Source organism: Gastrolobium bilobum, unplaced genomic scaffold (assembly GCF_033153095.1).
Source record: "Gastrolobium bilobum isolate Gb01-03AN ecotype WA unplaced genomic scaffold, APGP_CSIRO_Gbil_v1 utg6530, whole genome shotgun sequence".
NCBI lineage: Eukaryota > Viridiplantae > Streptophyta > Magnoliopsida > Fabales > Fabaceae > Gastrolobium > Gastrolobium bilobum.
The window spans coordinates 84,189-111,649 of NW_026896603.1; the positions used below are offsets into that span (position 1 = coordinate 84,189).

General features: G+C 35.1%; 2 protein-coding genes across 4 annotated transcripts; both read left to right on the forward strand.

Annotated features, from left to right (window-relative positions):
• The first annotated feature begins 880 nt into the window (after positions 1 to 880).
• LOC133300854 (uncharacterized) lies at positions 881 to 16,576 on the forward strand. Of its 3 annotated transcripts, none has more exons than XM_061500443.1 (11): positions 881 to 1,129; positions 1,357 to 1,460; positions 9,172 to 9,229; positions 9,524 to 9,583; positions 10,476 to 10,535; positions 12,917 to 12,973; positions 13,180 to 13,222; positions 15,016 to 15,093; positions 15,777 to 16,101; positions 16,179 to 16,332; positions 16,439 to 16,576. In XM_061500443.1, the coding sequence occupies exons 1-11, from the start codon at positions 1,013 to 1,015 to the stop codon at positions 16,526 to 16,528; spliced, it is 1,146 nt and encodes a 381-aa protein (XP_061356427.1). In that variant the 5' UTR covers positions 881 to 1,012; the 3' UTR covers positions 16,529 to 16,576. The 3 variants fall into 3 exon arrangements, with proteins under 3 accessions (XP_061356427.1, XP_061356426.1, XP_061356428.1); XM_061500442.1 differs by having other exon boundaries at positions 1,357 to 1,456; positions 9,168 to 9,229; XM_061500444.1 differs by having other exon boundaries at positions 1,357 to 1,456; positions 9,168 to 9,229; positions 15,936 to 16,101.
• On the forward strand, positions 16,538 to 27,112 carry LOC133300853 (cellulose synthase A catalytic subunit 8 [UDP-forming]-like). Its single transcript, XM_061500441.1, has 14 exons — positions 16,538 to 16,675; positions 17,221 to 18,930; positions 19,331 to 19,413; positions 19,556 to 19,607; positions 19,701 to 19,848; positions 20,533 to 20,808; positions 21,255 to 21,600; positions 23,756 to 23,893; positions 24,164 to 24,289; positions 24,368 to 24,580; positions 25,020 to 25,254; positions 25,348 to 25,547; positions 25,747 to 26,100; positions 26,319 to 27,112. The coding sequence occupies exons 2-14, from the start codon at positions 18,753 to 18,755 to the stop codon at positions 26,904 to 26,906; spliced, it is 2,937 nt and encodes a 978-aa protein (XP_061356425.1). The 5' UTR covers positions 16,538 to 16,675; positions 17,221 to 18,752; the 3' UTR covers positions 26,907 to 27,112.
• Positions 27,113 to 27,461: the final 349 nt, after the last annotated feature.

A 27,461-nucleotide genomic window follows, 5' to 3' on the forward strand; every position in this document is an offset into this window, starting at 1 on the left:
CCCCTTTCCAAATTATACGTTAATTTGTTTCTCTTCTCAAATTGTTTATGGAGTAAATTTTTTTATGTTAAAATTTCACATGATATCATCATTAACACTAGAGATAGACACATTTATTAAATATACGAGGATTAATTATTATTAATGAAAAAAAAAGATAAACATAAAAATTTCATGTGACCAAGTGGTTCAATACTTCAATTCATTTGAAAATTTAATATGAGAGAATCTATTTGCACGATGGAGTGAATCATTTTATATCTTACTTAACATGATATAGTAGTGTGAGAACTATAATTAAACAAAGGTAAATCAATAATAATAAAAAAAAGAAAAGAAAAATTAAAATAGATATTTACAAAATTATTACCATAGATTATAATTATAATTTTCCACATAACTATTAAAATAAAGGGAAAAATTATAGTTATTATTATTTATGTTATCACTTCATATTATTAATTTTATTATTGTTAAATCAACAATTGAAAAGTAACATTAAATAAAAGTCGTTGATTTAATTTTGATTCAATAATAATAAAATTAGTAATAAGAGGTGATAAGAAAAAATGAAAATAAATATAAATAAGGGACATGATATACTTACTACTAAAAATATTTATCACATTTATAACAAATTTAATCACCGTTGATTTCTGTCAATCTAACGGTTATATTTATTAATAATTAATTAATAAGTACAACTCAATAATTTCTAAATAAATATAACCATTAGATTGATGAAAATCAACGATAATTAAGTTAGTTATAAAAATGATAAATATTTTTTGTGGTAATTATATTCTTCCTCCGTCAAGAAATCTATTTTCAAAATATAAAATAGGGACAAAATTTGAAATAGAGAGAGCTAGAGACTTCCCCTTCCATTCCCTGTGCCTCGTGTCAGTGCGGCTTTGCGCAGTTCACCTTGCTTGTACAATCTATTATTTTTCTATGGTATATATTCATTCAGCGAATTTAGGGTTAGAGTTCAGAGTTTTTTTGAGAATCGATGATGGCAGAAGAGGAGGCTAAGCTTAAGCCTCGACGACTCAGAGGTCACGAGGACAGCACTTCCTGCTGCATTGCCTCACGTGACCGCCCTCACCTCATCGTCACTTCCGGCGATGTGAGCGCTCCTTTCTAACTTATCTCTCTCTCTCTCTCTCTCTCTCTCTCTCTTATTTCGCTGGGGTTCACGGTTCAACAATACTTCCTTTCATTTCACCTGCTATGTTATTATCATTTATGATATGATGCTAAATTTCAACAAAGTCTAGACTCGTCTTCTTGCTTTCGGAAATTTAACTTAACTATCTGTTTCTAATTGTATCTGTTCCAAAAAAAAAAAAAAAGGATGGTCGCGTTTGCTGGTTTGACTTGCGATGCAATGATGTGCCGCGACTCAGGATGGATGTCAGCGTCGAACCCATTCCCTCCTTGAGTTTCAAGTCAGGTCTGTTCTTTTGTATTTTAACCATTGGTTTTAATTTAGCTACCGCATGCTGAATCTTTGTTTCGAACTCTTATTATATATGTAATTACCCAAGGGTGATGGCTAACTACTACTTAATTTTGTCATGAATTTTTTGTTCTTGGTGTGAGACCTAGGTTGCTTTTCATTCATTTTGAGGAAACATCACAAATGGTTGAGTCAATGGACAATTTTTTGTCTTGTTAGCTGTTGGATGATTAATGCGTTAATTTTAATTTTGTTATATGCATTAATTTTATCTTGTCTCATGGCTTCCTCCACCGGCTCTACCGCTACGTCTTCAGCTCCCAACTCGCAGGTATATGGTGAAAATCAGTCCATTCAGATAACTAATCACAAGTTGAATGGAAAAAAACTTCCTCCAATGGTCTCAATAAGTCCAATTGGTTATTAGAGGAAGGGGAAAGATGGGTTATCTCACGGGAAAGACTAAAGAACCTCGTGAAAATGATCCAAAATATGAAGATTGGGAGATCGACAACTCTATTGTCATGGCTTGGCTGACTAAGTCTATGGAACCTCAAATTAGCCACACTTATTTATTCCTTAAGACAGCTAAGGAGATTTGGCATGCTGTAAAAAAGAATTATTCGGACCTAGAAAATACCTCTCAAGTCTTTTGAGATCAAGAATAAACTAAAAAAGTTGCATCAAGGAGGCATGTCTGTCACTGAATACTATACTAAACTGCAAAATTTGTGGCATGAACTTGATCTCCACTATGAGACTAATCTTGGAGGCTTGGCAACTGACATCAAGTTTCAGAAACACTTGGCGAAGGAGAGACTTTATGAGTTCTTAGCTTCCTTAATCGAGACCTTGATGAGGTTAGAGGATGTGTTCTAGGATAGCGACCATTTCCCTCTCTTGATGACGCCTTTGCTGAAGTTCGAAGGGAAGCTAGTAGGAGGCATGTCATGTTAGGGGAGGAATCGTCTTTGGATGTGAAGAAGATTGCTGACGTGTCTGCCTTAGCTGTCAAGGGCAACCCTGATCGTGCCTCTAGAGATTAGAAACGGACAGGTAGACCACGGTGTACTCACTGCAATAAAGAGGGTCATACTCGTGACACTTGTTGGGATATTTATGGAAAGCTAGCAAGTTGGAAGCCTAAAGGGAAAAACAAGAGTCGTGGCTATCATGCCTTGGTTGAAGACAAGACAGAGGACGACCGAGCCCCAGGTGATTCAAGTGGTGTTTTCCTAGCAAGGCTCAGTTTGATCAACTTCAAAGGCTTCTAAATACGTCTACTAGTCCTTAACCCAGTGTTCCATCTAGCAATGTGGCTAAACAAGGTACTGTGTTTCATGTTGATGGTAGTACTCATTGGATACTTGACTCCGGGGCCTTTGATCACATGATAGGTAATCCAATATTGTTTTATGGGAAAAACTACTCTTATGCAACATAAGAGTAATTTATCTCCTATATACCCATCGAAAACCGTGACACTTTTTTTTTCTTCCTTTTTTTGTAAATAGTAGGCCCCACCACATGTGTCTCTACAACATAAGATATCTTCTCTCATGTAACATGAGATTAGATGAACCCTTGTTTTATTCCTATAATCCATGTTATGGGAACTCTCGGGTCAAAATATCGGATGAAAGTTTTTCCCAAATTGCTAGGAAAAGGTCAATTAAACTCTCCAAGAAGATTGTGTTAAACTCTGTCCTACATGTCCCTAATTTAGCATGCAATATCATTTCTGTTAATAAGATGACAACAGAGCTTAATTGTGTTGCTAAATTTTCGGTGCATGATTGTGTTTTTCAGGAACAGGAATTGGAGAGGATGATTGACAGTGCTAAAGAAGAAAAAAGACTTTTACATTTTTTAGGGATATGATCATGTGGAGAATCAAGCTGCTTTTCTTGAAAATGGTCCTTTTTTTGTTTCCAATTATGGTGATGATGTAAGGTTGTGTCACCGTATGTTAGGCCACCTAAATTTTCATTATCTTCAAAATTTGTTACCAAATGTTTTTATGAATGAAAAACTTAGTGTTTTTTCTTGTAACATCTGTCAATTAGCAAAACACTCTCGTGTATCATATCCCATTAGGAAATATAAAGAATTCTCCCCTTTTACTTTTGTTTAGTGTGGGTTCATCTCGTGTAAAAATTTTTTGGACTCGAGATAACATTCATTGATGACCATTCTCGAGTGTGTTGGGTCTATATTCTCAAAGAAAAGTCTGATATGTACAAGATTTCAAAAAATTTCATGCCATGGTTGAAAACCAATGTGGCACCTACATAAAAATTCTTCGGACGAACAATGGTAAAGAATATTTTAATTCCGTCCTTGGAGAATACTTGTTTCATCATGGCATCCCTCATCAGAGTTCATGTCCTGATACTCCTCAATAGAATGAGGTAGCAGAGAGAAAGAATAGGCACCTTTTTGAAGTTGCTCGTGCTCTTATGTTTACCATAAATGTCCATAAATATTTGTGGGAGTAAGTCGTTCTAACTGCCTTTTACCTCATCAACTGGATGCCTTCCCGTGTCCTTCAGTTTCTTTCTCCGCTATCTAGTCTTTTTAAGACCTATCCATCTCTTAGCTCTATATCTTCACTTCCTCCAAAATTATGTGGATGTGTTGTGTTTGTCCATGTTCCATCACACCAACGATCTAAACTTGATCCTAAATCTCACGAGTGTGTCTTCATTGGATACTCTCCTACTTAAAAAGGATATAAATGTTATTCCCCATCTCTCCAAAGGTTTTTTTTTACTCTGTGGATGTCAGTTTCTTTGAGACTCGATCTTTCTTTTCTCGACCTTTTTTTCAGGGGGAGTTTCTAGATGAAGACCAGTCATGGGAACCCACAATTTTACCTCTTCCTTTATCCATCCTTTCATCATAGAACTCACCACAATTGGAAATAGGGAAAGATGAGCGGTTGGAAAAAGGTGGAGACAATAATCAGCGTAAACAATTGCTGGTTTGTAGTAGGAGACAACCTCCTCAAAATGTAAATAATCTAGACTCCTTGCACTGCCAGGATTCCACTTTGGCTTCTAGTTCCAACAACCTGGTTCTAACCTGGCATGCCTATGAGGATTTACATTTGCGAATTGCTCTCAGGAAAGAAACCAGGTCTTGTACTTCATATTCTATCTCTTAGTATGTCTCCTATGATATATTATCTCCATGTTTTTGTGCCTTCAACCCTGTCTTGGATAGTATGAAGATTCCAAAAAATATTCAAGAAGCCCTTGATGATCCAAATTAGAGGTTGGCTGTCATTGAAGAAATGGATGCTTTGGAAAGAAATAACATATGGGATGTCTTGGAATTACCAAGAGGAAAGTAACCAGTGGGTTGCAAGTGGGTGTACATCATAAAATTCAATGCAAATGGCAACATCAATAGATATAAGGCCAGACTAAATGCAAAGAGGTGCACTCAAACATATGGAATAGATTATCAAAAAACATTTGATCCTATTGCCAAACTCAACACTATTAGAGTCTTACCATCGTTAGCTGCTAATATTGATTGGCCCTAACAACAATTGGATGTGAAGAATAACTTTTTGAATGCTGACCTATATGAAGAAGTTTATATGGATCCTCCACCTATTTTCGAAAAAGGAGCTGACTTGGTGTGTAATTTAAAGAAGTCTCTCTATGGGCTCAAACAATCTCCTAGAGAATGGTTCGATAAATTCACCCAAGCGGTCAAGAGGAAGGGCTTCTTTCAGGCCCAAGCTGATCATATACTCTTCCACAAACATTTTAAGAATGGAAAGGTTTCCATTCTTATATTCTATGTGGATGACATAATCATTACTGGTGATGACTGTGAGTTTTAGATTCCTTAAAGGAATATCTAGCAGGTCAGTTTGAACTGAAAGACCTTGGAATCCTAAGGTATTTCCTTGGCATGGAAGTAGCCCGGAGCAAGACAGGGATCACACTCTAAAAAAAAATACATCTTAAATTTTCTTCAGGAGATAGGTATGCTAGGATGCAAACCAGTTGAAACACCTATGGAACCCAACATTAAGTTGGGTATTGAAGATGAGAAAGAGGTAGACAAGCAGCAATATCAGAGATTAATTGGAAAATTAATCTATTTGTCCCATACTCGACCTGACATTGCTTTTGCATTAAGCTTGGTTAGCCACTTTATGCATTCACCCAAAGATAAACATCTTGGTGCAATTTATAGAGTCCTAAGGTATTTCAAGAGTACACCAGGAAGGGGATTGTTCTTCAAAGAAGGATATAATAGGATGATTGAAATTTACACTGATGCAGATTGGGCAGGTTCATCGGTAGACAGAAAATCAATCTCAGGCTATTGCTCCTATGTTTGGGGAAAGTTAGTAACTCGGAGAAGAAAGAAGCAAACAGTGGTTGCAAGTAGTAGTGCTGTAGCAGAATTTCGAGCACTAGCTCATGGAGTTTGTGAGGGAGTCTGGTTAAGGCTATGTTGTGATAACAAAGCAGCAATAATATTGCTCAAAATCATGTTCATCATGACATAACAAAATATGTGGAAATTGATCGCCATTTCATCAAGGAGAAATTGGATGATGAGAGTGTGTGATGTCATATATCCCTACCAAAGAGCAAACTGCATACATTCTTACTAAAAGTCTACACATCAGTTTTTGATAACTTAATAGACAAGTTAAGAATGATCAATATTTACCTCCCAACTTAAGGGGGAGTGTGGGAAATTCATGTAATTAGGTGTTATAGGTTTAACTCATATTGCTTTCTTATTGTTTTACATATGGTACTTAGGTTCTTTCCTTTTTTACCCTTATGCTTTTGTTATATGTTGTAAAACTCATTCCATTAGTAATAAATGAATAAAACATAGAGTTTTCACAGTTTTCTTGCAAAATCCACTGTTAGATTGAAAGTCCTTATCATATAAATCATACCCATTAAATTTCACATTAGTCCAAAAATGTTTCTTACTATATTGATATGCATCAAGATTAATGTAATATACTTTTAGAATATATGAAAATGTGAACTATTTGATGATATTATTATTGATATTTATTTTTCATAATTTATGAGATGATCAACATGATGGGTAGTTATAATTCATTGGTTGGATCAATAAAAATTACATTTTATAGGAAGTTATTAAGTGGTGTAAATGTGTTAAGTATTAGCACATTAACTCATCTGAGTGGTGTAAAATTTTCCATGAATACTCTATTTTTCTTATTAAACTACGTGATGTTAGTTGTAGCAATAGAAATTAGAAGGGGAGAATTAGGGGAAAATGAGAAGATTTGAAGAGAGAGAAAGAGAAGTTAAATGAGGAATAAGGGAGAGGATAAGAGAGAAGAGATAATTGGAAGGAAGGCTATAATTGCTTAACTCATTGATTAATCTTGTGATTGGTGGGCTATCTATTTTATAGCCACTTACATATTCTAATAGATAAAGTATACTACCTAATAACATAATTTGAAATAAGATAACTAATACTACTAAAAAGATACAATAAACCAAACTTGTTAAGATAAACTAAACTAATCAAGATAAACATAAACTAAACAAATTGAGAAAACATAATTTGAATTCTATTAGCTTGGTTATGGAACTTGCTATATTCCTTCGCCCTTTGAAACAACCTTGTTCTCGAGATTGAGTTGCGCTTCCATCGGGATCAAAGATGAATTGTTCTGCCTTCCATGTGTGTTGTGTTGGCCTCATCAATCAATTAAAATTATCTATGCGACTTGGCGTAACTATTTTTCGGAATAGTTGCTCTTGCACCTTTGTGTTGCACATGCCACCTGACCCAATCATCACAGTTGTATATCAGTTGTGCTGCTGCTTCCCACTGCACGTAACGATGATGATCTTATTTTCAGAGTGTGGATGGACACACAAGGTTTTTGTGGCTAGAGAAACAATAACATAGGACTCATTCTCTAAATGCGATTGGTCGGCTTTTGGATCTACTTGATCTGCCTCTAGTAGTTGGTTCTCTTCCGATTGGTGAACAATCCACTTTAACAAATACCGACGAAATGCATTTTGAATCTTGATGGCTGCTAGTAACTTATTGTAAGAATCACTTACGGTATAAATTATATTTTGATATTCTTATTTCAGCAATTCTATGGTAGCTCTTTATTTTGATACCGCTGCCCAGTTAGGATTATGATTGATCATTGGATAATTGTGTTAGGACACCGATTCATAAAGTGTACACTAGACACAAGAACAAGGGATCTTATCCTATGTAAGGAAGGATGAGAACAAATGAAAAAACTGAATTATTTGTCGCGAAAGAGACTGAATTAGTTAAAATTAGTTACCGATCAGAGAATAGGTAAAAGGTAAATATTAGTTTATAGAGAGAGAGAATATATAAGAGATAAAGATAAGGTTTAGTTAGTTATTTGGTACTAGAATTAATACAGGAAGGAAGTCGAGAGGCAGGGTAGGAAAAAATAGAATAAGGAGAGTAGAGGAAAGCCAGGTATCTCGAACACCTTAGAGCATAGTTGTTAGTATCGCACTATGCACAATACGTATTATACGATATGATACAATACAGAAGTAGAACAATACGAATTGGTTGCCTGTTTCGGAATTTTTCTTGTATCAGACCGTGAATTGTTGTATTGTACGATTTAGTATCGAATCGTATATCATATCACAATTTAGGATTCGAAAAGCAAACCAAGATTTATGATTTTCAATTAAAAAAAATATGAAAAATCACTGGAAAGGAAATAGAAATATGATTTGTGATTCAAATTCGAAAATGAATCTGGAAAGTCACTATAAATTAGGGAAACAATCAAACAAATATTCAAATTAATACAAATCTCTTCAATCTTCAAAAAAAAATAAAAAAATTGATACAAATTTGAAAAAACAGAGACTTGCGCATAGGAAAACATAGTCTCTTAGAGAAGTTTTCTAAGAGCTACAGTTCAGACAAGGAGAGAAATTGGAGGCTTAGAATACAATTTATATGATATTATATATTTTTAAATTATTTTTTATTATGCTTCTGAATCTTATGATTTGATACAATTCACAATACACTATACTAAGAAATAGCCAAACGATACACGATTCAACCACCTTGCTGGAGAGTGATAGAGTCAATTGGTGTGATTTTTCACTTTGTGCATTGTATTTCATTTTTCTTCTCTGGTTATTGTTCTGGATAAGAGAGAGTTCAATAAAATTTGAGTTTGTTCCGATTTTTTCTGTGTTCATTCTCTGAGAACTAACAGATTGTTGAATGAATCTCAATGCAGAATCCAATGGTCATTAGTGCAAGGGGTAACACAACAAAAAGTACCATAGAAAACTCTTTATTTAGAAAGACCTCATGATTCCTTATTCGTGTAAAGCACATGACCTTTTTGCATGGGGTTTCCCCAACAGATATGTTGAGGGATTGGCAGTTTTGCTCAATTGATTTTCTCTGTCTGTCTTGTCTTTTTTTTGTGTGTGTTTTGTTTTTGTTCTTATGTTAAGGAGGATTCCTTATCCTCTCTTCTCTTTGTAATTTTTTCTTTTCATCTTAATAAATTTATTCTTCAATAAAAAAGAGAGATTATCTTATGGAATTCCATCGCTGTTTTTATGCATTGGAGACATCCAATTTCATTTAGTAGATGATTATACTTACAACTTTTGCAAACAATTGTCACTTGAATCAGACAGGGAAGATAAGATTTATGTCTCCTCAGGAAAGGAAATCAAGTGTTTCGATGTGCGCCTGGTAAGCATTTTATGGGCTCCAAAGATGATTGATTTCAGTGCTTTCTATTTCCTTTTACAAGACACCTCTCCTTTTGTTTTTGTTCTTATGTTAAGGAGGATTCCTTATCCTCTCTTCGATGTGTGTGTGGCATCGCATTTATTACATAATTTATTTTCATCTTAAGGATATCTGGATATGTATGCATATTTTATTAGTTTTGATTGATTCTTGTTCCATCTTAGTTATTTAGGCTCTTTGGATAGATTATTAATTATTATACTGATCCTTTGTATATTATGTTCTGTTTTGAAGGCCACCACCAAATGGGAGCCATTGGAGAATTATAATTATAACAAAGAGGAGATAAACCAGGTAGATAGTAGGACTTGTATTCAAATATAATGTTATGCGTTTACTAGATCTTGTTGAATGTTACTGCTGTTTAGTTACTGTCAGTAAATGCTAGCATAACTCAAGTTGATGGACAATGTCACAAATAGGGAATGCTTCTTTTTCAGTGGCTTTTCCTTTCCTATTTGTTCTCGCTATTCTGCATAGTTTTTCCATTAGTCACTTGTATTCTATTTAAAATCAAGCCTTAAATTGGGACGTTCTTTCCACAGAGATTTAAATGATTGAGAAATTAGTGAATTATGTTGAAAGAGAGAATGTTTGAGAGAAATTGTGTGTGTTGGCTGCACATTTGATCTCTTATTTATAGCTTTATTACAACCAATCAATGGAGCGATCAAGGGGGTAATTAGGAATTAAATAGAAGCTGACTTATGGCCTAATAATCAGTAGCTAACTTATATCCTAATCACTAGCTAATCAGCATAATTACAGTTGAGCAAGTGCTAATAGTGTAACATATTGCTAATTTTCTAGCACCCTCTTAAGGCACCCTGCCTTCAGGCAGTGGGTCTTAGGGTTTGACTAGGGCTCAGCCAGGAGTTGAACGGTGGAGTTGGCATGGTCTGAGATACCTATGGTGTCTTAGCTGTTTTGTCTGAGATTTTGTTATGAAATCTGTTTTTAGTCTCTGGTGGTTTTAAACAGAAATATTAAGTATGGTTGTGTGGCTTTTTTGACCAACACGGGATATTGAAATTGTTAAATTAGGCTACGGTACTATACGTGAATTTAAAGTTGCTTGCACGTTCCTCCATTCTGTTGTAATATCAACTGATGCTTTCCATGTAGGAGGTGTGCTTCATTTGTTAAAAAATATTATTATAATACAATTATGTGTCTGGTTTTTCAGGTTGCATGCAACTCAAAGTCCTCATTCCTTGCTGCTGCAGATGATAGTGGTGAGGTGAAGGTATGCGTCATATTCAATCATCTCTTGCTTTGTAACTTTCTGTTCTGTAATATCTTATTTATCAGCTTTCATGAATATATCCTTTCCACTTTTAATGCATTAGAGATATAAAAGCCATTTATGAGCTTGCTCCTTTTTAGCTTAAGCTTTTGGGATAATTGGTCCTTCGTATGGTATTAGAGTCTCCATAGTTATCAAATGCGGATTGCGGCATGATGCGGCCAACCCTCAAAACCGCTATAGCATTATTGCGGGTTGCGGAAATAGCGGAAAAAATATATATATTAAAAAAAAAATTATATATATATATATATATATATATATATATATATATATATATGTAACAATAAATTATTAAAAAAATAATAACACCTAAAAAAATACAAATAATACTTTACTGTTTTACCTTAGTTTTAATGATGCATTCTTTTTTTTTTTGGGGTACAAAAATAGTTTTACCCTCTGTTACTGTAACCAGGTTACATGGTTATCGTGACTTGTGAATCACTTTTCTGACAAATGTACTTTTCTTTTCTTTGAATGAAGATAGAACAGAATCTCTTTGGGTCTGTTTGATTGTGTTTTGGTTTTTTTGTTTTTAAAACTGTTTTGTAGAATAATTATGAAAACAGTTGTTTTCTATGTTTTTTTTTGTTTTGAAAGTTAAAAACTAAGACAGAAAACAAAAATAACTCAGACATGTTCTCTAAATTTGATTCTAAAAACAAAAAAAAAGTTACAGTTTTTAATTTTTTTTTTACAAAACAGGCCTTAGCAAACGAGTTTTTTTATTTTTTTGTTCTGAAAACTAAAAAACTGTTTTTTAGTTCAGTAATCAATCATAGCCTTTCTTTCTCACTTTCTCTCTTTTTCTTTTTCATCCGTTCTCTCTCACAGTTTCTCTTTTTCTCCTTCATCTATTCTCTCTCTCTCTCTATTACTATTTTATCACTTTTTCTCCGTTATCTGCTCTCTCTCTTTCTCTCTCTTTCTCTCACTCAAAGCTTTGCTTCTTCGTTCATGGCTTCCGCATTGAACTTCAATACTATAAGAGAGAAGTAGAGAAGGGAAGAAACGAGCGGGATAAAGAGAGCATGAGAGGCAGAAGAGACACACACAACAGAGAGGCAGAAAGGAAGAGTGGGTTAGGGTTAAAACCATAAAAAGGAACTTTTGCGGCGAGATTTGGCCGCAAATGTGGCCGCAACGACCGCTATTGCGATCTGGTGCGGCGTGGCGAGAATGGTTGCGGCGAAGCTTCGCGAAGCTCAAATGGCGTGGCTTTTGACTACTATGAGAGTCTCTATGACTAAATGGTTGAGTTCAATCCTTACTGGTCCATTCTTCATAAAATAAAGTTAAATTTCAGTAGAAGATAAAGCTAGATATGTGCATTGTCCACACTTTGAGCCCAAATGGCTCTTAAATATGTGCATGAAATGGTTGGTTAGAGACTTTGAGATATAAAGTGATAGGAACTGGACCAGAATAACAAGAAAAATAGGATAGAAATAGCTAGTTATCTCCTACTATGATCCGATATATGAGTAATATCAAGATCAACGGAGTCTCTGATGCGCAAAACAGAAGAAAATACACTGATAGAAAGAAAGAAAAATATGCAGATAATCCTGGCAGTTTGAGAGTGCCTGGTCTCTCCTCTATTTCCTCACTCACTTCTTTCCTGCCTTTTTCTCCTTTTTGTCCTTGTTTCCCCTAACAGATTGTCTTTTTTCCCTCCCACTACATTGCTACGTGTGTAGGTGGTTGCTTGGAGTCACCTTTTTTCCTCTGCTCATATGGGGTGTTGATTACATGCTTCTCCTTCCTTTCCTTCTATTTCCATGGTCCATCTTGGCAATAGTAGGTGTGCTAACATAAAGTCATTCATGAGCCTTCTCCAAATACCTTAAGCTGTAGGGGTAATTAGTCCTTGATATTATAATTGGTCCTCCTAATATCTTATACTTGCTGATATGATATAAACCTTAAGCTTTCCTAGATCATTACTTTGATTGCTGGGGTGGTGACTTTCCTTTGGACATCATAAATTTCTTGGATGCATCTCATTATTTCCTTTGGTGACATTAACGAAGTTTTCTAACTGCCTTGTAATATTGATCTATTCTCTCTAAGAAACCATAAGGCCGTATTGTATTCTAACAGCTTCAATACATGCCACAAAATATGGAAACATACAGATTTTGTAATTTATGATTTAAAAACTGACTTGTGCCTTTTCCTGTGTAATGTGATATATTATTCATTGTTTTGAATGAACTTGTAATTTTCCCATTTCTTTTAATTTTAGAAAAGCCAAGTTAATATAAGTATCCTACATTTTCATTTTCTTCGTTTTTGATTGAAAATTTCTTTGACAGATAATTGACATTCACCAGCAATGCCTGTATAAAACCCTACGATCTGGTCATACAAGTGTATCCTTCATACTTTTTAGCCTTGCTTCACTACTTGGCTGCTAATTATGTAGATCAGGAGTTTCATGTCAGCCACTAATATTTCATATTTCATCCTTTCACCTTTTTTTTAAAAAAAATTTCCCCTCCTATTATTATGTTATTCTATAATTAATATTTGATTTGATGTCTGGATATTTTTTTTTCACCTTGACCTTATGTTGTAGATTTGTAGCACTGTGCAGTTCCTTCCTTGGAGATCTTGGGAAGGTAGTTAAATATTGTCATGCTTATTTTTCCCATATGAATCTCTCTCTCTCTTTCCCCTTTCCCCTCATAGTACAATTTAGGGTTTTCAATGACTATGATTTGACTGTTATGTCTGGAGTAGACTTGTGTAAGTCATCTTTGCAACTTCCCATTGTGTTGGAATACCCATTGTCCTATTGGAAAGAGACAGAAAATTTTATATCAAACAGTACATACCAACTAACCCTGCAGAAGGAAATTGTTTGGAAAGGGGGGGGGGGGGTCACTTGGTCGCAACTCATGACAGTACTTGAGGCGTTGGTCTCATAAAAATGCATGTGTGGTGACCTCGGTCAAAGACCAAAAAACTCTACATACTAATGCTTTCGCTCTATTATGTGCATGAGCCATTAAACTGCTTGACAATAGTACATGAGCATGCTCTAGTGCTATAATTACCAGTTGTTTCTAAATTGGAATTCGTAGGAAGTACAGTGAAAAGTCTATTCAAGCCTAATGGCTGTTATAAATGTGTGCATACACATATTGAGTGATATGTTTAGCAAACTAAGATACAAATGTCATTAAAAAAACTTTAAATGAAGAAAGAAACTGGCATAGATGTTACTGTGAGACCCACACAAGATTAAGGGTACCGTAGAATGCATTACAAGGGATCTTGTTATCCTACCTAATGCTGAGTCAGCTAGTAACCGGTTGGCCAGGAATATTCTAGAATGGGTCAACAGAATTCACTTGGGGGCAAGAAAGGCTGGCAGAGGTGGTTAAGTAGAGGGAGGAAGATCTTGAAGGAATTATCTAGAGTCTTGGCTGGAACTTGGGTTGGGAGAGTGTAGAGCCTCTCCAATTGCTCTATGAAGCTGCTTTCCATTTTCTGTTTCTTGTAATTTCTCTGACACTGTTCTACTAGTCAAGTCTTGTATCTCTTTTCTTAGATCCATGTACTGTTGAGACCATTTTCAGGAATACGAATATCAATTTCTTCATCTATTTCCCTTATTTTGTGTTTTGTAAATTACTGTTACTGGGGGGTCTTTTTCATACTGCAACATTTTTTTGTTGATTGTAGAATAGAAATCTTATGAGGCTTTCTGTATTTAAACAGAGGCCATCTCACATAAATTGAAATGCCCATGTTATAACCATTGATTGTAGCAAACTGACTATAACACCTGGCTTTGTTATTGCTTCTGTCATTGTCGCAGGTTATTGTATTATAATGTCAATGAAGAACACAAAATAATCATTCACTTCTAAGCAGAGAAAGTAAAGTACTAATAATGATTACAAAAAAAAAAGTAAAGTACTAATAATTCCTGAGTTAGGTTGATTTTCATGTTTCTATTGAGACATGGCCAGTTTATTTTAAAAAATATCACATGTAGACATCTTTTTTGAGTTGATTTGGATTTCTGTTGTAAATGTTTTTAATTTGCTGATAATAGTTTAAGTTTGTGTATTGTGTCACCTCAAACTTATTTGTGCACTTAATAATAGTATAATACACGTGCATACACAAGAGATGTAAGCCACTCGTGATTAAAAGATTTCGAAAATAATATTTAGGGAAGTTCTACCAATATACATATAGACCTAATAATTATGAGTTGGATGTATTAACCAAAAGAATTTGTAAGAGCATAAGTTTCTATTTATAAACAAATTTTGGAAAAAAAATTGGTTAAGGTTTTAAAGTTACTGCCCTATGCATTTGTATAAGTTTCATGCTAGTCCTCTACGAACTTGCTTCCATATTTATAGAAAGTTGTCTCCTAATTTTTTTTCTTTCCCAGTAATTAGTGGAGGTCTTGATTCAACGCTTGTGTTGTGGGACTTCTCCAAAGGGCGCCCACACAAATTAGCAGATTTTGGTATATTTTTTTCTGAAATCTCTGACTTTATTGAGTTTTGCATGAGATGATTTGAATTATCTAAATTAGAGCCTTTCATTTTTGTCATTTGACATTGGCAATAATGACATAAGTCCTCACGTCTCTACTTATTTTGTTGAGCGCATGTAGCAAAAGAAATCTTCTAGTATAATGTTTGTTTTTAAATCTTTTCAAAGGCTTTTTCAACCATAGTTATGCTTGACCATGATTTTCCAGCAGATAAAGATGAGAGCTTATGCCATTTGTAAATATTTTACCAATGTAGTAAAACATGAAAATGCTGGTTGGTGACTACTGACTAGTGACCGTAGAGAAGTCACAACCAGTTAGGATTTTGAAGAAACAAAAAAAGTTCTCTCTGAAGTCTGGAAATTTCGTATGTATACTAGAGGCATACTTGATTGTACATAGATAATAACTGAACTAGTTGCTGGTACTTAATGCAATGTACATTAATGATCCTTTGCTAATTTTGTTTTCATAGTTGAATTTTAGATGATGGCTTTTTCTTTTCTTTACTTGTGCATACATACATATACATACATACACTTAAAAATTATAAGAGTAATATATAATAAAGATAAAATGATGGAAAAATAATATTCAAAAGAATGGAATGAAAAACTACTCAAGTCACTATTGCTGTCCTTTCTTCACTGCAGGTATATTTGATATGAGTAGTAACATTGCTGGCCAGTGTCTCAATCCTGCTTTTATCCATACAATAGCTGTTCCAGAAGTTGACATGCTAGATAAATTAGACAAGATATGTGCCGTTGCAAGGGGTGATGGAGTAATTAATGTGATTAATATTGAATCAGAAATTGCTGCTATAAGGTCTAAAGGATCTTCGAATTCGCGAAAAGGATCACAATCAAGATCAAAAGATGGTAGTTCAACTAGCAATGCGGATGCAGATCAAAATGGAAAAAGGAGATTGCATTTGGATTACACTTTGGGTGGCCATACTTCAGCTGTTTCTGGCCTGTAAGTCAATTCCTTATCTGCCACTTAGTAACTGTTAGACGAAATTCACTTCTCCCCTAACTCATATGGTAAAACAGGGCATTTTCATTGTTTGGGGAAAGGGGTAAATTCATTATATCCGGAGGAAATGATAAGTCAGTGAAGCTGTGGAATTGGTCCAGTTATCCTGATGCTGGATTAAGTGACGCCAACAATGATATCCTACATTTGAACATCAGTGTACCCCAAAAGGTTAGTTTTGTTTTACAATTTCATTGGAACTTTTGGATGTTGGTTACTTGTTCTGCTTCTTTCAAGTATATCTATTATGCATTTATTTATACACTTTATTTGGCAGGTCAATTGGCTGTGTAGCACCCCAGCTGATACAGACAACCTTGTTGTGTGTGACACATCTAATGTAGTAAAGGTCTATTCTATAACATAGTTTAAAGCTGGATGACTGAGGTTCTAGGAATGAGTATTCCTGGAAAGCAATCCCAAGCAAGAATGATATTTTGTATTTATGTTGCACTTACTCTGAAGATCATGCTCCCTGACAGGAAAGAGCCTAAAGACACAGGTTTTAGTATAGGTATACGTATACCTGCTCAGATTCTTGCTTTGGGGTTTTCTCACTGATTCAATGACCTATACTTGCTCATTCACATGGTTTGATTCATGCCATGTTTACTTGTTCTTTTTCAATCTTTTATGTTATTTTGTTCACCTCTGTTTCATATCTCCCTTGTTTTGTTGAGGCTAGTTTTCGGAGGTCAAAACTATTTATTTGTAAATGTTTAATGTCTCTGTTAGAAGTAAAGCTTCTTCTTTTTTCTTCTCTTTCTTGTCCTCATTGTGCAAATTCATTTGTGTTTGTATATATGTTTAAGTTTATCATATTCGAATAATTGTTAAAGTGGAATATGTACTGAAAATGAACCCTGATATTTTCATATTATTTTAGTGATGTAAGATTTACTCCATTGTAATATATGTGTATTGCGATTGATCCAATTTCTGCTGAAGAAAGCCGTTATGCATGTGGATCCTACAAATGACTAAATTCATGTGTAGAAAAGCATTTTATGTCACGGGAAATGATGAGCCAATATCGTTTCTGGTTTCCTTAATTTGCAGGAGAAATGGTGTATTCGATGTGTAAATAGCATGATCTGACGTTCGAGCAACATAGAATAGATCATATTTATTGCTAGCAACAAACAAACCAATTGATGTACAGCTTTGAGATTGAAAAGTAAGTATCATTTTCAGTTGAGTCCTGTAGCTAGGATATTTAATAATGTAATTATCCGTGAACTCAGCTTGGATAAAATTAAAGCCAAAACAAGTAATTCACAATGAATTACGAAAATGATCGTTTATCTAAGTTCTCTAAAATTAAAATATTAGACATTACTATAAAATTGCCATATTCAATTATTATTGCAATATGATCACTTTGAGAAACAAAAACAGGTTTATTTATAAAAGAGGAATGTACTATCACATGATGCGCCAAAAGGATGGCATGAATCATATATTTATAAAGTCAGAAGGAAGTTAATTTTACTATTTCCTTTTTCTTATAATTATTTTTTGATTTTTAAATCAAAATTAAATTAATATTATAAAATAATATTAAATAAGAGTCGTTAATTTAATTTTGATTTAATGATAACGAATTAATTATAAGAGATAATAAGGGGGGAAATTGTAAATATGATTTGTTATATATATAAAGTGTTCATTTTTTTATCGTCAATCTAGATAAATTATCTATATTGAGTCCAAAATGACGTCATTTTGAGGTGGAATTCAAGGGTTTTTTTTGTTGTAAATATAGTTTATTTCAGGATTATAATAATCTTTCTCATTTTAATTTTTTAATTTTTCAACCCAAAACAACGTCGTTTGGGAGTGAATGTATTAATATCATCCACTTGGAGAAGCTTTAATTAAAATAAGTTGTTCTTTAAGCTTTACTCATTTAACAAATAGCTCGTGATTTTTGTTTTTGTAATTTAGCTTGGTAAATTTTCGATATATGATAAACGGCTCTTTTGGTTTCAATTTTAATAATTAATTCGCTTAAACTTTCAATACATGAAAAATAAGTGACATAGTAGTTAATTGTTAAAATTGAAAGTTTAAGTAGTTTAACTGCTAAAATTGAAGTCACTTAGGAGTTAGGACTATTTGTCAAAAGATCATAGTTTAAGCTAATTTCAATTCCAACATTTTTTTACTAAAGCAATATATAATTTTTAAAATTGAGCTATTTTCTGCGAGGAGTTGCTGGTTAAAGATGTACCCTGCGCAACTGTCAACTGAAGCCTTTCTTACACTTCCCGCAATAAATTGAAGTATTGTTCCCTTCACCAAAAACAACAGACGTTGCTGATCATCTCTCTCTGTCTCTGCTGATGACTTTGTGTGCCACTGAAATTATGACACCAACCCCCCAACCTTCAAAAAACAACCCACCACCACCACCACCACCCTGCACACCCTTTTCACCCTTAATACTATTACAAAATTGCTTTCTCCATCCTCCCAATGGGTTTATGCTCTTTCATATAAAACCCATATGAACATAGATTGAGAAGCAAAGGGTCAGAGAGATATACTGACATTTTGGCCCTTGGATAGAAGGTGGTGCAAAACCAAAAATGATGCACTCTGGTGTTCCCCTCTGCAACACATGTGGGGAACAAGTGGGCCTTAATGATAATGGGGAGGTGTTTGTGGCTTGTCTCCAGTGCAATTTCCCAATTTGCAAGGCTTGTTTTGAGCATGAAATCAATGAGGACCATAGGGTCTGCTTGAGATGTGGCTCTCCCTATGAAGGTAACCCTTTATTGTGTACATTATATTTCCACGTAAAAATTTATAATTTTTGTCTGTTTAATATGTAGATTTGTAACTCGTTTGTTTTATACTCCTCATTTAAATCTTCATGCTATGGTTATTTGAGACTGATGATCTTAGGAGGCTAATTACACTCTTGCATTTAAAGAGTCATTCAGCAAAGTAATAGACTACTAGTTTAATTTGTTAGAGGGAGGCAAAGAAAATCTTAACACTGTTTAGTTTATCTGTTCATCCTTTTAAAGAACTGTTTTTTTCCTTTATTCTTTTTTCATTCACTTCAGTAAAAATATTTCAAAAAGTGGCTGCTTTACTCGTTCAATACATGTCTTTCTTGGTGAAATATCCTAAGGCATGTTTCCTTTTATATATTTCATAGAGAGAACAAAGGATGAAGATGATGATGATATGAAGGTTCACGAAAATCAATCCACACTGGCTTCCCAGCTCAGTAACTCTCAGGTAATGAATTACCAGCAATTATTAGATGTACAAGTACTACATAGGAACAACAATAATTTTGAGTGAAAACAGGAAATCTGAAGTTATTATCTGTATTATTTTGGAATACTTTGCACTTACAACCATACGTTGAATTTTGTAGGATGTTGGACTCCATGCTAGACATGTCAGTACAGTGTCCACAGTTGATAGTGGTAAATATTTGAGGAAGAATTCGGATCACACATTTTCTAGTACAATTTCCTTAGAAGTAATCATTGATCATCACAATATGGTTTTTCTTGTAGAATTAAATGATGAATCTGGGAATCCAATCTGGAAAAATAGAGTGGAAAGCTGGAAGGGGAAGGATAAAAAGAACAAGAAGAAAAAGGCTGAACCTAAGGCTGAAAATGAGGCCTCAATTCCACCCGAGCAGCAGATGGAAGAAATACAGTGAGTTCAATGAGAAATTAAATAAATTTCAAAAGTGGACAATAAAATGTATGTAATGTATGTTAAAATAGCAGTTTTTCGAGTTACCAATAATTTTCAAACCTTAACTAGGTTAGCATTAAGAGAAGTTATAGAATAAATATGCCCCTTGTGGATAGCTCAAGGGGTAGATTGAGGTGAGGTTGAGGTAGAGCTATTTGATTTGATGCATGGTATCTGACACAAAAACAAAAGATTGATTAATTTACAAATCCTGTGACAATTCTTACATTTTCCAAGGTGATACTGTCTGGTAGTTATAAGCTGAAATCTGAATATAAACATTTCATCCTCCTAACGAGGGATGAAGAATCAATCAAAGACAAATTTTTACTATTTCAACTATCACAAGCTGATGGCCCGAGATCACTTTAACCTTAACTTTGGTCTTTATGTGCACTGAAAATGTATGTTTACTAATTATTTAATCAAAAATATATGATTTACTTTTATTAATTGTTGATTGTTGATTGTTCATTGAATTGGTATAAACAATCTGGTTGTACCAGCAAGACAATCGATTTGATTCTGAATATAGTTCATGCATTTATGACCTCTGTTGGTAATGCTCATTGATCTTAAATATGTGATGAAATTTTTTAACATACATTTATTTAATAATTCACATGGTGATATGTTTTGCAGGCCCACAGAGGCTCAGGCTGCTGCTGAGCCACTTTCAGTAATTGTTCCAATATCAAAAACCAAACTTGCACCATACAGAACTGTGATAATCATCCGACTGATAATCTTGGGTTTTTTCTTCCATTATCGAGTTACAAATCCAGTTGATAGTGCTTTTGGTCTGTGGTTGACTTCTATCATCTGTGAGATCTGGTTTGCATTTTCCTGGGTGTTAGATCAGTTCCCCAAATGGTGTCCCGTCAATAGGCAAACTTTTATTGAGAACCTGTCCGCAAGGTAAATGCACAAAGTTGTAAAATATTTAGATGCCTCGTGCCTTGTGCTTTAAGGATGATTTGAACTCAAAAATCATATTGTAGAACAGGTATGGTTCAGTTTCTGTTTCTTTCCCTGTTGGGACTTGTCAAAGGTAATCTATAAATATGAAATAATGCATAATATATATTAAGAGTTTAATTTTGATCTACTGTCAAGGTAAAAAAGTTTTACCGTATGATACAATCATGTTTTTTCATACCATTGAAGGATTTTGACTAGTGTAACAGTTACCTAACAAGTCAAACACTTTAGTGATATTGCAATATATGATTAGAACATAGTGGATGCTTTACTGTGAATCGAAATTAAGTCCATATAGTGAAGTAATATTTAAATTAAATGTGAGAGTTGATACTGAGCCTGTACTTTGGATGCTGATGCTCATTTCTATAATGCCATGCCAGGTTTGAAAGAGAGGGTGAACCCTCTGGGCTTGCTGCTGTTGATTTCTTTGTCAGTACAGTTGATCCTTTGAAAGAACCACCATTGATCACAGCGAATACAGTGCTTTCTATCCTTGCGGTTGACTACCCAGTGGATAAAGTATCCTGTTATGTGTCAGATGATGGAGCTGCAATGCTCACATTTGAATCTCTTGTGGAGACAGCTGACTTTGCAAGGAAGTGGGTGCCGTTTTGCAAAAAGTATTCAATTGAACCAAGAGCACCTGAGTTTTACTTCTCTCAGAAGATTGACTACCTGAAGGACAAAGTGCAACCTTCTTTTGTGAAGGAACGTAGAGCAATGAAGGTAAGCATCTAAAGCTTCCTCTACAAAAATAAAAAATAAAAAATTCCACATCAAGAGCACATTTATCCCAAAATAGTTGGATTCAGATGAACCCAAATAAAAAATATGAAAAGATTCAGGAAAAAATAAGAGAAGATAAAGTTTTTTTTAAAAAATATATAAATGACACTAGAAATTAAAAAAGAAATAAACAATTAAAAAGAAAAGAAAAGAAAGTAAAAATGAATAAGAGAAAAATACAAAAGAGAAAAATGAAAAAAGAAATTACAATAAATAAATAAACAAGAGAAGAAAAATAGAAAGGAAAAAAGAGAAATAAAAGAAAAGAAGAGAAAAAAGGAGAAGTAAATAAAGAAATACAGGGAAATATAGGGGAACATGACTAAAAAGGACTATTTGGAATATAGGAAAAAAAACGCACAGCAAAAAAACGAGTCTAACCCTCCACAACGTTAATAGCTATTCTCCAATCCATTCTAAGACACATCGTTCGCCAATCTATATCTCATTTCATTAAGACTTGTTTTACTACCTTCCTCCAAGTAAGTTTAAGACCTCCGCTTCCTCTCTTTATGTCAAACTCTTGGTAATAAACTTTTGTCTTACAAGAGCATCTAGGGTCTTCGCATTATGTGTTTAAACCACCTCAATCTATATTCTCTATCTTTTCAATCACTCATGCTATTCCTACCTTTCATCGAATATCTTCATTTCTTATCTTATCCATTCTTGGATTTCAAAAAAATAACACCTTTGATATTTAAATATATCTGATCTACTATATTCACCACTTTATGGGTGTGCGTGACAACCTTCCCGGAATCAATTTTTTTTTTAATTTCTGTTCCCGGGAATAGAAATGGATAGGAAACTCATTTGGTAAAATCGGTTTATTTTTTTGTTCCCGGGATGAACCGGTTTATTTTTTGTGTTGGGGAACAGAAAAAAGAATCAAAAAATTTCTGCTTTTTTGATTCTGGGCACAGAATGAGAAACACTTATCTTTCTCAATTACTCTTCACCACTACCATCACCACCACTGGTACCACCATCCCGACACGACCACCGCTACCATCACCACCACCACCACCTCCACGTCACCACCACTGTCATTACCACCACCGCCACCACCATTATCACCACCACCATCATCGTAGTCATTGCCATTACCACCACCACCACCACCACGCTATCACTATTACCGTCATCGCCGCTGCCGCAACCACCGCCACCATCACCACCATGTCATCTCCATCACCATCGTCGTAGACAGTATTGTTACCTTACCACCACCATCACCACTATCATTACCACCACCGCCGCCGCCACCACTACCATTAACATGCCACTGCCACCGCCACCACTACACCACCGCCACCGCCACCACCATGTCATCATCATCACCATCACCATCGTCGCCGTCACCACCACCACCACCACTACCGTCGCCACTGCCACTATGCCACCATTACCACCACTGCCATTATCACGTTATTGCCACCACCACCATGTCGTCACCATCACCACCACTACTGCCACCACCATCGCCACCATTATCACTACCATCGTTGCGGCCACTGCTGTCACCACCACCATCACCATCATCGCCATCACCACTACTATCACCGCCACCATCACCATTACCATCGCCGTAGCTACTACCGTCACCACCACCACACCACTACCACCACCATTACCACCGTCGCTGCCGCTGCTACCATGCCATCACCACTATTGCCACCGCCGCCACCACTATTGCCACCACCATGCCATCACCTCCACCACCACCACCGCCATGACACCACCGCTACCGCCACCACCACCACCACCACCACAACGCCACTACTACAACCGCCGCCGCCGCCACACCATATGAAAAGGAAAGTGATGATCCGAAAAAAATTTATGCTTAATAGGAATAATTTTATATTTTATTATTTGTTGTGTTATCAAATGCAATTCTCATTCTAGGAATAAAAATAAAACATACACATTTTTTTTTCTCAAAAATTGTTCCAAGGCACAGAAATAGAAAAGAATTGTTTCTTTTCAGAAACAGTGCCAGGGAACAGAATGGTTGCCATGCACACCCTATTTTTCCAAATTGAGTATCTTAGAGCAACCTTTTCATGATAACCTTTCAATTCTGTCACAGAGAGACTATGAAGAGTATAAAGTACGAGTTAATGCCTTGGTGTCTAAGGCTCAGAAAACTCCTGAAGAAGGATGGAGTATGCAAGATGGAACACCTTGGCCAGGAAATAACTCACGTGATCACCCAGGCATGATTCAGGTATATCCATTACTTCTGTATGTAGTCAACTCTCAATGTTGATAATGATAGGCATAAAGAATACTGTATAAAGTACTTTGAGTGGTTCTGTGTGGAAATTTTTTTATTTATTTTTTTAAACTGGAAAACTTTTATGTTCATAAGATTGACTAGTTCTTTTTACAATCATTGGTACAAGTGCAAGTTATACTTTTATATACTTTTCATATGCTGCCTCACAATTTAGCAAAATCTGTATTTTCAAGCAAAATTTCTGTTCACCATTTCCAGGTTTTCCTCGGACACACCGGTGCCCGTGACATAGAGGGAAATGAACTTCCAAGGCTGGTTTATGTTTCCAGAGAGAAAAGACCAGGTTACCAACATCACAAGAAAGCTGGTGCTGAAAATGCGCTGGTACGTATAGACACCTCAATAATATTTCAAATAAGGTCATTAAGATATACTGCTTGATATTTGTATGGATTTTTGCAGGTGAGGGTGTCAGCAGTTCTCACAAATGCCCCTTTCATTCTCAATCTTGACTGTGATCATTATGTTAACAACAGCAAGGCTGTTCGTGAAGCAATGTGTTTTCTCATGGATCCACAAGTTGGTAGAGATGTGTGTTATGTGCAGTTCCCCCAAAGATTTGATGGTATTGATCGTAGTGATCGATATGCCAATCGTAACACAGTTTTCTTTGATGTAAGTTTATAGTAAAGCAAAGAGTTTTACCACTTATATACTCAACAGAAAATGGTCATCTTATCTCCTTATGTGGTAGAAAATTTAACTTATCAAACAAGTATTTGCAGAAATGCTCTTCCTAGTCACGAGCCGAAAAGGCTTTGCTTTTCTCTGTTTTGTGATCAAGAGTCCAATTTCTTTGCATTTCATCTGTTTCTATGTCAAGATGTATTAATATTGTTAACACAATATTAATAAAGTGATTTATGTATATTCACCAATATATATATATATATATATATATATATATATATATATATATATATATATATATATATATTGCATGCATGCAATGCAGCAACTATTTAACAACCTTGAAATTAAAATCATGGTCACAACTCTTACAGTAGTTTCCAATCCTCATCCCTATTTAATGGTCTTTTAATATTCATTTCAGGTTAACATGAAAGGACTTGATGGCATTCAAGGACCTGTATATGTGGGGACTGGATGTGTTTTCAATCGACAAGCACTTTATGGCTATAGCCCACCTTCTATGCCCAATTTACCAAGATCTTCATCATGCTGTTGCTGCCCCTCAAAGAAGTCCACCAAAGATGTCTCGCAGGTTTATAGAGATGCAAAGAGGGAAGAACTTGATGCAGCCATTTATAATCTAAGGGAGATTGACAGTAAGCCCATTTAATGTTGTCAATCAGTTTTAGAGAATCATACAGCAGAATCTTCTAAGTGTAATATTCTTCTGGTTTCTTTTCTTCTTGTAGATTACGATGAGCATGAGAGGTCAATGTTGATTTCACAAATGAGCTTTGAAAAAACTTTTGGCTTGTCTACTGTTTTCATTGAATCTACACTACTGGAGAACGGAGGGGCGCCTGAATCTGCAGATCCCTCGATGCTGATCAAGGAGGCCATTCATGTAATTAGCTGTGGATATGAAGAGAAGACTGATTGGGGAAAAGAGGTTTGACTTAAATGTTAATGTTCTTGTATAAAGTGCATCTTCATATTGTTAGTTTCCTTTTCTCTTTTCCAGTGATATTTTCGTTACCATACCTCTACCAATTAAAATTCCATTCAACCTAGACGCATCATTTTTCACTTAGTTAATCTATTGTTTCTTTATTGATTAATTAATTAAAATATCTTCTTGTTTTTTCCAGATTGGTTGGATTTATGGTTCAGTCACTGAGGATATCTTAACCGGTTTCAAGATGCAGTGCCGAGGATGGAGGTCAATTTACTGCATGCCCTTGAGGCCTGCATTCAAAGGGTCAGCACCTATCAACCTGTCTGATAGGTTGCACCAAGTCCTTCGATGGGCACTTGGATCAGTTGAAATTTTCCTAAGTAGACACTGCCCCCTCTGGTATGGATTCGCAGGAGGCCGTCTCAAATGGTTGCAGAGAATGGCTTATATAAACACCATTGTCTACCCATTTACATCCCTTCCTCTTGTTGCTTATTGTACTTTGCCAGCAATTTGCCTTCTCACAGGAAAATTTATCATTCCAACGGTAATTTCTTCATGTGTCAATTTAACCACTTACATAAATAAGAGAGAGAGAAATGTTATTAATCTAGTTTAATTTCCATGCATTACCCGCCAATTTTCCTATGAAACATAAATGATTTTTAACCATTCAACCAAAGAAAACTATTTAGAGCAACAGATCAGTATATAACAGTTTATACTAGTGCCTTACATCATGTTGTTCTTTACAATTTGATACAGCTTTCCAACCTTGCAAGTGTTCTCTTTCTTGGACTTTTCCTCTCCATCATAGTGACCAGTGTGCTTGAGCTGCGTTGGAGTGGTGTTAGCATTGAAGATTTGTGGCGTAATGAGCAGTTCTGGGTGATTGGAGGTGTTTCAGCCCATCTATTTGCTGTCTTCCAAGGATTTCTTAAGATGTTGGCTGGTGTTGATACCAACTTTACTGTCACTGCCAAGGCTGCTGAGGACAGCGAGTTTGGTGAACTTTATATTATCAAGTGGACCACTCTCTTGATTCCTCCAACAACACTTATCATAGTTAACATTGTTGGTGTTGTTGCTGGATTTTCTGATGCACTTAATGGAGGATATGAGTCTTGGGGACCACTCTTTGGTAAGGTGTTCTTTGCCTTCTGGGTGATTTTTCATCTCTATCCATTCCTCAAGGGTCTCATGGGACGCCAAAACCGCACCCCAACCATTGTTGTTCTGTGGTCAGTGTTGCTGGCCTCTATCTTCTCTCTTATTTGGGTCAAAATAAACCCATTTGTGAGCAAAGTAGACAGTTCAACCCTCTCTGCGACCTGCGTTTCTATAGATTGTTAAGTCACTACAAGCATGCTTACCAAGCCTTTTTGAAAATATGTAAAAAAGATAGATATATGGGATAATGATTTGATCCGCAACTTGTGCAAGCCATAAGATTAGTTCTTCGTTGAACTGTGCACCCATTTTGTACTAAGATTGGAAAAAATCTGTAAGCTTTGGAAAAATTTCCTGTTTACTAAAGGGATAAAGCATTGGCATAATTACATCAATGTGAAAAACAGTGATTTTTCCTGTCCATTAAGAAATTAAAATGCACTTAGTTGTCATATTTTTGATACTAAGTTTATTCAAAAGTGTAGTGCTGATTACAAAACAGTCACAGCAAAAACGAGAAATTCAATTGTAGTTTAAGAGCAATATTTTTATTGGTTGGGGTTTAATTTTAAATTTAATTAAACGACAAATAAAGTTACGCAAGCAGAATGTTATCCTTTTATTAAAGGGAAAATGTTTTTGCAGTTACTGCAGATAAGTTATATGTATTTATTTTCAAAGCGACGTTGTTTTTGTATTTAAATCTTGAAAAATTATAAATATAAAGACTATTATAAC